The following is a 12,075-nucleotide window of genomic DNA, read 5'->3' as shown; positions in this document are numbered from 1 at the left end:
CCAATACAAAAATTAATTAAATAAATGATATATTTAAATAAATAATATCAAAATAATAAATACCAATAAACAAGATCAACAAATATTTTGTAGCGCACTTCCACAAGTTACTGAACATATATAAATATGATAAATAAAAATTAGACTAAAATTAATTAGATCAAATGTGCTGTAGTGCACTGTCACAACCTAGCAAAGCTAAATAATAGTTTTTTTCGATTATGTTGTTTTGTAATTGTGGCAGGCCAAAATCGTAATTGCGATTAAAATACGATTAATTGCACAGCCCTATCTTATAGTCATGTTGAAGTGCTTTTACAGTGTGTTTGAACTAATGATTATTATTATTATCAAATCTTCTTCAGACTGGTAATTTCACTCTTGAAGAACAGGAAGCTGCTCGTCTGTAATATCCTGCAGATGCTGATCGGTGAGTTGAAGAAGTATCGGGGGAAAAAGGGAAACCCAGGGCGTTGTCTCATTAGTGGGCCGGGCGGAAATTAGTCAATGAGTCACCAGGCATTACTGCGACTTCAAACATTTAAGATTCATGAATGCAGGATTTAGTTTAGTTTAAATCCAATGCTGCAAAAAAATGTATAAAACACAGAGGTAAAAAATGTTACTGTGATAGACTGGTGCACAGTGAAGATAACATGAATCATCTGTAGACAGGTTAAGCCAGGTGTGTGTGTGTGTGTGTGTGTGTGTGTGTGTGTGTGTGTGTGTGTGTGTGTGTGTGTGTGGTGGGATGCAGGTATGAACAAGGGATGCCAGAAACTGACCATGATCAAATTCGAAAAATCGGACAGCCCTGGCGAATATTAATCGATTATTCGTTTACAGTAAAACAAACTGGTGGTGTGACCAATGTGACCAATGGCCATTTAAAATTATTAATAATATTACTATTATTAGCATTAGTCTATATTTTGGTTGAAACTAAGCCAGGAAAAAAAGAAAAACATAAATAATAATAAAAATAGATTTTTTTTAATAATTTTCGATTATGGAGACTGTAACGAATATTCGAAAGATCGCTGGCATCCCTTGTATGAACAGGAAGTAATGCAGGTGGTCCTAAAAGAGTCTATATCAAAGTCAACTTTATAGTCAATCTTTCAGTTTGTGTGTACAGACAGAAAGATCGAAATACCGTTTCCCACCATCCTGAATAATACAATACAAATATATATAAAAATATGTATATACACAATCAACAGACACATTTATACATACGTTTACAGTAAGTTGGGGATGGATTCTGCTTTACTGAAGTCTTAACTCCTATTGTTTGCGGTGTTTGATGTGTTGGGGAAAATACAACAGACTTTGGTATGCCTATGTTATCCAAGAACCATGGTGCTGTGTGTGAGATGCAGCGGCCTCCTCTTTAGATAGAAGGGGGCAGGGCATAATTCACTTTGTTTATCTACAGCTACTCTCGTCTCCCACCCTTTGAGGGGCAAAGAGCAACATATTTGTAATGAGGAATACCTGCATGTACGGGAACCTGCCGACACCAAACCGATTTACGACTATGAGTGGGAATACACTTAGACCATATAAGCTTGATGTGATTTCCTGTTCCTTTAGCAGCATACCTCGTGTGTGAGTTGAACCATATTCCTCTATGTGAGTTGACTCTGCTCCTTCATGCAAGAATACATTAGTGCCTGATTATTGATTCTCAAACCGGTGTCGAGTGATATTCTATAACCAGTCATGCAAACACAGGTATGGTGAAAAAAGAGAGAACTATTCGAAGCAGAAAAAAACAGCGTAATATACCATCTGACAAAGGCCTGTGCTATAATGCTTCAATTAACTGTTCTTTATAATATACTCAGATCAATAGGAGACAGAGATGTTAAGTTATAAATCAAGGGTTTTTATTATTATTTACAGCAGGGGTGGGGAACCTTTTTTCTTTCAATTTTTACAACATCCTCCGAGGGCCGTACAAATTATTGAACTCAACCTCTGTTTAAAAAAACTAAAATCACAGCCCATTCATTTGGCCTTTCTTTCATGCTGTGCAAAGAAAAAGCAACCTCTTAATCCAGATATCTCACCATGACTCGCGCATGCATGCATTCACGTGCACAGTTCTGGCATGGCCAACACAACAGAAAGATATGGACACAAGATGTGTGCAAATGTATTTAGTATCCATGTGAACATGATTTAAGTGGAGGGGACCTAACCTCCTCTAGGGGGGTCCGGGGGCATGCTCCCCCGGGAAGATTTTTTTTTTACATATTGAAGTTAAAAGCATCAATCTGGTGCACTTTGAGAGCAACATGAGGAGATCTATGGGTACATCTCTCAACACCCATTTGAAACAGAACTGTAAGCAGATTTTTCTTTTTGGATATTTTACAAATCACTGCCCTTTTAAACTCTATTCTTGTTATTTTTAACAACTTTTTTGTTACTGTCATATAATATTTTATACCTGTTTTTCATTTAGTCTCATTAATAACTATAATGATCATATCAAGGTGTGCCTTAACCTCACTGAGCTGAGGTTATTTGAGCCTCTCAGGAGAGAGCTCTCTTCCACCTGGTCGGAGAAAAGCTCTTTAAATTCGTTAGCATAGCTAGCTAACCAGATGCTAATAACAACAGATCGCCACTGCTTACAACTAAAGACACAGCCACGCAAACACTGCGGCATGTGTACGGCTCCTTATGGGTACTGCAATATTTGAAGAGCTGGAGCGGCGTTCCGATGCTCTCCGTTACTCCTTTCAGAGAGACATAACCACGTGAAGACACGTTACGCTCGTGTTGTGTTCAAAGAACCTGTCCTTGGCCAGGAAAAACAGGCACTCGCTTGTTTAATTATTTTGCGATCTAGATTTCTTCTTCTTTTTTGAAGTGAGAAGTTGTCCGTCCGTCAATCGGACAGACAGACAGACAGACAGACAGACAGACAGACAGACAGACAGACAGACAGACAGACAGACAGACCCCCCCCCCCCCCAAAACGAAAACTCTTCGGTTCTCCACGAATTACACAAGTCACCCAAATCAGCGTTAAAAAAGCGGGAGGCGCCGAAAAGCGACTAATTTGCAATTTTGCATCACTGATAACAGATGTTATCACTCAGTGGACATTTGTAAACGCCAGTTAAAAGACACATCTTTTTAGATTAGCTTATATTGATGCATCGACTCAGTTGTCTTGTCTGTCAGAGAGAAACCATTGTTTGGTTTATTGTTGTCATGTTTCACCTCCTTGTGTCCATTAACCTGATCAAATGTTATATGTTGTACCTGTAAAGTTCTTAACAATTGATCCGAGGGGAGTTTCTTGTCGTTTGTTTTTAACTTCTGTCATTTTGTAAAGCACTTTGAGCTGCGTGTGTTGTATGAAAAGTGCTGTATAAATAAAGCTTTATTGTTATACCTTTGCAGTATGCTGTGCAGTCACTGACCTGATGGAAGGTTGGGGGAGGCGGAGGTCCTGGGGGTGGGGGGGGAGGAGGAGGAGGCATCCTGGCCCTCTGTTGGCACCTCTCTGTGGGCGGGGGGGAAGGAGCGGTGACTTTACACTCTCAGCTGAGACCACACACGGACACTCCTGCAAAACAACAAATACATTACGTTTGAGATTAAGAGGAAAAAAAAGATATTTTAAATACTGGATCACAGCTTTGTTTACTAAGTCGGGCGTACAAATTCTGTTGTTTTTCAGATTTAAATGAAATGTGAACGCTGATGTGGCAAACAAATATAAATATCTAGTTTCTTTGATTAAGATGAAACTACAGTGGACTACAAAACAAAAAGTTGAAGCACCCATTTGGCGTCGCAGCTCTGTGAGTATGAAGTAAACCAAATGAAAGGATGTCTTATGTTTAAGGGGATTTCTTTCTGAGTAAACACTTCATTTTACACACCAATCACTGTCAAAGAAATCCTAAAGTAGAGTTGAGCCAGTATTAAAATGGTCTTTTAGTTTTTTTATATTGTCCTTTTGTGCGTTTAAATAATACCAAACACAGGTAGGCTTCTTCTATCATTTGTCCCCACAAAAAAAGTATATGTAGATAGAGTTCTGCCAATATTAAAATAACTGTCTACCTTCTGTGGAAATGTGGTGGGAAGAAACGGCCACAGTGAGAAAACACTTCTTAACAGGTTTCCAAAGATGAGCTCCAACATTATAAAATATGGCAAATATTTATATTTGTGGCCGAGGTGGAAAGTGGTAGTTTTGATAAATGAAAAATGGGAGTACAACAGATCAAGGTTTTCTCAGGTGACGCAAGTGAAAGAAGAAATTAATAAATAGGTTGAGAAGTGCATTATGGTTATTTAAACCACTTCTTAATTGAATTAACAAAACCATCACTATCTGTTTATATAACTTTACCCTAATAAAAGATTCTGTGATATAGAACCTCCCAAATCCACAGAATTTGTGACATTGTACTAACATGAAACGTGACCAAAGACCTTAAAGATCTCCTATTATACAGTTTCTCATCAATGTATCACAGGTCTCAGATATATACAGAGCCTGTCTCTGATTGGCTGAAACACCAAACAGGTCATTGCAGCATTACCCATAATCCCCTCTGTTTCAGCCCTGTTTCCAAAGTGCTGATTCTCTGTCTGTAACTTTAGATGAAAATAAGGAGCCCCTCCCCACGCCCCTCTGAGAGAGATTTGGTTACAAAGAACACAATGGTGCTCTAGGAGGAGATTCAAAACATCGTTATGACATCATAAAGTGTCCAAAATCTGATCAGCTCATTTTCAGACGGGTTTTTATAGAAATGGATCAAAAAGAGAGAGAATCTTTGTTCCTGAAACTTTCAGAGACTCTTTCCACAGAAGGGACACATGTTGATGTAGAGTAGACATGAAGAAGAGGGGACACATGTTGCTGTGGAAGAGACATGAAGTAGAGGGGACACATGTTGATGTAGAAGAGACATGAAGAAGAGGGGACACATGTTGATGTAGAAGAGACATGAAGAAGAGGGGACACATGTTGATGTAGAAGAGACATGAAGAAGAGGGGACACATGTTGATGTAGAAGAGACATGAAGAAGAGGGGACACATGTTGATGTAGAAGAGAATAAGAAACCCATGAAATGTCCACACAAGACAATCCTCGGTCTGTAATGGCGGAGAGTCTCTAATAAATCCAGAATGTAATGTCGTAACATGATCATTAGTCATTTCCATGTCATTATGGTTGTAAGAGGCTTAATGTGAATAAAGTCACTCCACCTCTCTGCGGAACAAACAGGTTAAAACATGAGATCACCTGCATTGAGTTAAGGTTAGAAAACAGGATTAAAGACTAGCTGACATCTCTTGTCTTTTTACTAAACGCTGCTAACTTTATCGGTTCAAGTAATTCAATGTCCGTTTGATTACTGTTGCATGGTTCATTGTATGTTCAATTGAATGTTGTTTGTTTTAAACACGTTGCAGTTTTGCTTGAATTCTATATTACTTGCTTTTGTGTTTGAAACTATTTTATATATTATTTACTTCTTTATAAAGCGAGTCTGATTCTCTGCGGGGAATACCCATTTATTGTATTTATTTATTGGCTTAGTTTAACCATATATGTATTTCGTTATAAATACACACTGAACTATTCACATCTTAGACTGCACTGTAACTTTTATCCATGTATTTTTTCTTTTAATGTTTATTTGATTAACTTTTCTTTTTAATGACTGATTTTAATTGCCATTTTCTTAATGTCTTTCATTTTTTGTAAAGCACTTTGAATTGCCTTGTGTTGAAAAGTGCTATATAAATAAACTTGCCTTGATGTTTTTAGATAGAGCTAAAAAAAACAGACCAAAAAACATGCTTGTTGCTAAAAATCTGTTCCTTGCTGTTTTACGTGTACGTTTTCTATACTTTGTTTTACTCCCTCGTCAAAGAGCTTCTGAATCAGGATGGGAAGTACTCTTCTCATAAATAAATAAATTAGGCAGAGTGGATTTCTTATGCTAACGTGAATGCTACGCTAAGGAGAAAACAAGACGACGAGGAGGACCGATGCCAACATGTTTCATTCTGCTGCTTCACAGTGGAAACAAATGGCGGTTCCCACTTTGCTCTATAGAAAGGACATTCTTGGAAAAGGAAGCTGTTGCTTAAGAAGCTCCTGGGAAACATCAGTGACGTGTGCAGAGAAGATGAGCTTTTAAAAAAGGGAAAAGAGAAGACAAGGTGCGCTTTTAACTAGGGATGCAACAAGTGTGTACAAGTAAACAAAAAATATCTGTTTATTGGTTAAAGGTTTATGCATCACAATTTTAACAAGAAGGGCATTATTGTGCGATAGCAGTTTTGTAGTTATTCTGATTAGAAGTCATTCAGTGTAATGATTACAACATATATGAGCATCCGGGAATATCAGTTCTGAGTTTCACTATTAAAGCTGTATGACCGTAATAAAGTTATTGATAGTTTGGATATTCGGTATCTCATATGTCGATTAATATCATGCTTTGAAACTAGTCTTTGTGGCTCTTTACACTCGGCCTCCCCGGACGAAAAACACCAGACTCAGGGACACTTTTATCCAACAGGCCATAAGACTGTGAAACACCTGTGCTCTGTAAAGTGCCCCAATAAACATTCGTCTGTTCGTCATCTTGCAATTTACTTATTTATATAAACCGGATGTAATTTCATATTCTGTTCTTGTACCTATCATATTCTATTTACATGTATATAGACTTCTTTATTTTTATATTTTATTATAGCTTTGTTGGAGGAGCTCGGGTCAGAAGAATTTCATTGCTATTTCTACACTGTAGCTTATGTGCATATGATGATAACACCTTTGAATTTGAACAAGATAACGCTAAACTCTCAGTTTCTGTGTCGGTGCATTTTAAACCACTGGAGAGCTCGCTCAGTGAGATTCCTTTCGTTTCCGCGGGTGAAAACCTGCCCGACGCTGAGGCCGCCTGAGGAATGGAGCGGCAGCGGGGTGAGGATCCTTCATGAGCCAACAATGGGATCAGACAGCCAACTGGTTTGGGGAGATCCAGTGACCTCAATCGTAGTGATGACACATTTAGAGCAGTTTCAGGTGTGAGATTACCATAGGTCTTTTAATATAGAAGTTTTTGATTTGGGTAAATATAAAAGACCTGTAAGAGACATGACTTTAAGATGATCTGTACCAAAACAAAGATTTTATTAAGTCTATAGAATACCGTTTGTAATTCAGATATTTGTACATATTTTGCCTTTACTGAATGTTGCTCTTATGGTGCTTTGGATATTGCACTAGTCCATATTGCGATTTGATAACATTTAGACATTTATTAATGCAGCCCAAATTCTGTTTGAATAAATTAATAACATATTCCATAGATACAAATGTAAAACTAAAATGTGCACTGCTACCCACCATGGTTCAGCATTACACATCAGAAACACCCCATGTCTGTCATCACAAGAAACTCTACGAAAAATGTGTATGGGGATATATGGAATCTGGATATTTAAACTCTGAATAACTACAATGGGGGTTTGTACAGCTTATTACAAGTCAAATTCAAGCACTCTCTACTAAATGAAAGGATTTCCACACTCCCAACGTCACAATCATCGCATAATATGACTAATAATCAGAATAATTACTCATCCGCTATTAACACACCTTACAACGTCATTCTGTTTGAAATTGAGATGCATACACCTAAAACAATTTATTTGAAGATTTCCTCTGTTTCTTAATAACCCTGCTTCTAAAGTAGACTAGTTCTTGGTAGTGCAATTCATTCTATAAATTGGATAAAAAAAACATTTTGAAAAACTCATAAGGAGATCAGTTTGGACTCTGGGAACATTGGATGGGAATTTTCCATTACAATGACATTTCAGAGACTCAATAGATTAATGGATGTTAAAAATAGTGGCTTGTTGAAGCGGACATTAGTTACTGCTTTTGGAAAAACTTCACCTTTTTATTTTGAAATACATAGTTTGGGCCAAAATGATTCTTCTGCTGACAAGTATTGAGCACAAACATTATCAGATGTAGGTATTATTGATTATCATAGAGATTAAACACCTTACAAAAGAATAAGTCTCTACATAACTGTTCTGTTCTTCTGTAACTGCAAGAGTCACATTGAGCCCCTTCATAAACACTGTTTAATATATATTATTGTAGAAATATGGCTTTTTGAATAGAAGATTAAAGTACACGTCTTGTATCTTTTTACACATTCATGCATCTATACCCTGATAAAACCAGCAGGTCTAGAGCTTTGACCCCTGTAATCTTACTCCTTTCCATTCAACATCAAGGTAAGGTGAAGTAGCCATAAGTAGATCAAGACCGCTGATCTTTGGTCTCCATTGAGCTATCCAGATAAACAACAAATGGAAAGAAATGTCCTCAGATAAACAGCGTGACACAGCAAAGGGAGATACAACCTGGGAGGTGGAGCTGTATGAGGAAGTTAAACACTTTTGTGGTCAAGGAAATACACTGAGCAAAAAGTCTGTGTGTGTGTGTGTGTGTGTGTGTGTGTGTGTGTGTGTGTGTGTGTGTGTGTGTGTGTGTTTCTAATGGCACTGACAGCCCAAGTAAAGCCATAACATAGCCTGCTTTGTGTGCTCATCCACTTACAGGACAAAATTGTGAAAAAAAGAAGAAGATTGGTTTAAGATTATTATTATTATTATTGAACTTTAACTAATAAATGTTGTTGTACAAATTCAGGAGTTCATTGCAACAAAGTGCAAGTTATGCAACTTTATAGTTTATGTATCTCTAACTGGGATGATTTTAAATGTTTGTGATAAATTAAAAAGGATGATGTGTTAATACTTCTTAACTAAACTAATTATTGAAAGACCCTCTTGGGAAATGTATCGTCGATATTTAATATGATATGTGATTCCCATAGGACAGAGTGTAGGAATACTTTGTTACAATTAAAAGTCCTGCAATCAAAATGTTACACAAGTAAAACTACAAAAGTATCAGCATATATAGACAAAATATACAAAAGTAACAGTACTCATTCAGCAGATTGGCCCATTTCAGAATAATATATATGATATGTTTTATAATGATTGATCATTAAAGTGTTCTCAAAGCTGGTAAAGGTGCAGCTAGTTTTAATGACTCTGTATGCTGCAGGGTAGCTTGTGAATTTTACTCTAGTCATATATAAGTGTTGATTATATTTCATATCATTAATCAACATCGGTAAAGTAACTAAAGGTATTAAATAAATGTACAAAAGTAAAATGTGTACCTATGAATTGTAGTGAGGTAGAAGTACAAAGTAGGAAAAAATGTAAATACTCAAGTAAAGTACACGTACCTCAAAATCCAACCTAAGTATAATACTTGAGCTACTTGGATACTTTCCACCACTGCATACTAAATAGAGCCCAGTGAAAACAGGATCTGTGAGGCCTGTGCAGGTTGTTTAGCCGCTCCCAGGTAGACTCAAATCTACCTGGCAACTAGCTTAAAAACTAAAGTAAAGTTAGCTTCCTGGGAATGTACTCACCCTGGGGCTCGAAGTAGAAGATAATACAGTCCTCCAAAAACCACATAAATGGAAAGTACCAAATCCTTCGTCGGTGTAGTTTGACCAAAAAAAAATGCTGGCAATTCCTGGAGATGTAACGGCTAAAAAAACACACGTACAGGTTAGCTGGCTAACGTTAGCTTCAGCTCGGCTAGTGGTTTACACTGCGGAGCTAGCAGCAAGCTTGTTAGCTTCGGCTATCAGTTAATGGCTGTTCACACTGCAAAGCTAGCAGTTAGCTTGTTAGCATCGAGCTAGGCTAGTGGCGGTTTAAACTGCAGAGCTAGCGGCAGTTAGCTTGTTAGCATCGATCTGTTTACTTCCCAGCTGTCAGTGTCAGCGCAGTCCGGCTGCCTGTTTAGTTTAAGACTTCTTTGAGAAAGACGAAGCGTTCAAGGGTCACTTTTAACAGTTTCCATGTAGCTACGGAAAACTTTACCCGCACTCCTGACCCGCGGGCAGAGCCATACTCGCCGCCGCTGACATCGTTTTATCGGTTCTGTCGGAAACCCGGAAAAGGGGCCGACCGACACAAAATGGAGGCAGATCTGCGGTGCGTTAATGTATTGTCGTAAATGCCAGATTCAACGTTTTTTACAACATTTTAATTATAGTTCTATTGAATATATAATACTCTAGTGGGTAATACATAACTGACATCTGTGTCACAAAACGTAATCTTTCTCAAAAGTAGTTTTAGTAGCATCAATTATTTGTTTGTCATTTATGTGTTGCGTTTTAGTGCTTTAGATGTTCAAAGTATGTGCTTTTAAACTCATCACAATACTTTATTTATTCCGGGATAATTCGTTTTTCACATAGACTCTATTTTAGCATTTTGTAATACAATGAAATACAAATGTAAATAAAGAGCAATAAAGTAAAACATAAATACATGTGTATTACAGTATACAGTGAATTCATATTTATGATATTTATGATGAAAACCAGATTGAACGAGTTTTTGATAATTTCCCTATTTGATGTTTAGCCAAAACAAATGCTTAATATTGCAAGAAATAGGGCTCATATTAAGAGTAAGGCGTATTACAAGCTTGTATTGTGTACAGAGTATTCTTCATCGTTATACCAACATTAAAAGTTAACATACAAAGGACATCATTAGGAAAAATGCCAACAGAATGTTCTCTTTTGTATTAAAAGTTGTTTTGTCAATTAATGGTAACATGTGTCTAAAAAATCTGTAAATATGTGATTGTAAAATAAAAAAAACTTGCTGTTAATAGCTATGATAATTTAAAGATAAAAAGTTATTGCTATGTGATTTATGTCAATATTAATCAAATAAAAAAACCTTCATTTAAATTAGGAATCTGACCTTTCAGCATTTTTATTTGTACACATGAGTTTCACCTTTTAACTTAAAATGCTAAGAATGTTTTCCTTCTTATATAAAAGTTGTTTTTATACAATAAGGTTTTTGTTGATCATTAAAGCAGACAAGACATACATATCAAGGCAAATATTTGTTCATTTGTATTAAGTTTCATTGGTTAAAAGGCAATACAACACAATCAAATGTGAAGTGTATATCAAAGTAAGCAGGGTAGCATTATATTATTATATGTTGACAACCAAACATTTAAATAGGTAATTAAAGATATTAATTAAAGAAACATAATGCTAGTGTTACTTTATCCATTATTAATCAATTAGCTGGTTGTACTTCAGTAACACCAGCGTCCATGTATGTAAACCACTGCCTGGTGTTCTGGCGCAGAATGTCCACTGGATGGAGCACAACACAAAGGAAAGATAAGCATGGAGTCACTGTACTGTACACCAAACACCAATATAAGTGGAGACACATTTTGTTACATATGTACAGGATAACCTCATGTTGACCAAGGACAAAAGTGGTTTTAAATGGTGGTCAATTTATTAGTCAATAATAATGCCCATGCTTTATTCTTTGAATTTGTCCTCGCTCGTTGAACAGTATAAAAACAGTTGCTGGAGAAATATGTCAAAAATGTTTATGATAGAGATACAAACTGAGGGGATCTTATGTGTGATATAACAACAGATTATATTTTCTATTAACCCTAAACATTTCCAGGCACATCACAACACCTCATTTGGCCCACGGGCCGTAGTTTGGACACTCCTGGAGCAATTAAGGAAGGAGAGGGGCTAACTTTTTGGCTCGGGGGCCACTACGAGTTTTAAAATTTGATAGACGGGCCGGGCCAGTAGCAGATCGGTGAAAAAATATTTAGCTGTCCACTCCTCATTATACACTCGGCACACAATGGTCGAACCCAAAATCATCTTCGTGTGGAAATGCCAACCGCATCACCCTGCCGCCCAGAGATCAAATTTAACACAGTGGAGATTGAGTGGAAAAAAAGAAACGCCGCAAGATATCTTGATGCATAGCTACAGACAATATATTGCCGAATGTTTAATAAAGCTTCATTTAAGAGTAAAGCCTATTTCTTTGCCTATAGTGTCTACAGAGTAGCCTACAGTATGTGTCATTGTTAAGCATTGAGATG

The 12,075-nt window shown here is 36.9% G+C and overlaps 1 protein-coding gene across 1 annotated transcript in view; it reads right to left on the bottom strand.

Annotated features, from left to right (window-relative positions):
• wipf2a (WAS/WASL interacting protein family, member 2a) overlaps nt 1-10,092 on the bottom strand; it is a 31,459-nt gene extending 21,367 nt beyond the window's left edge. The window contains exons 1-2 of the mRNA XM_079679299.1: nt 9,536-10,092; nt 3,444-3,589 (exon numbers count right to left, since the gene is read on the bottom strand). Of these exons, the coding sequence (XP_079535425.1) occupies nt 3,444-3,503 (60 nt within the window). The 5' untranslated portion in view covers nt 3,504-3,589; nt 9,536-10,092. The remainder of the gene's footprint in view (nt 1-3,443; nt 3,590-9,535) is intronic.
• Nucleotides 10,093-12,075: the final 1,983 nt, after the last annotated feature.

Source organism: Notothenia rossii (assembly GCF_949606895.1).
Source record: "Notothenia rossii genome assembly, chromosome: 1".
NCBI classification, from domain to species: domain Eukaryota; kingdom Metazoa; phylum Chordata; class Actinopteri; order Perciformes; family Nototheniidae; genus Notothenia; species Notothenia rossii.
This window is presented reverse-complemented; position numbering and strand designations above follow the sequence as displayed.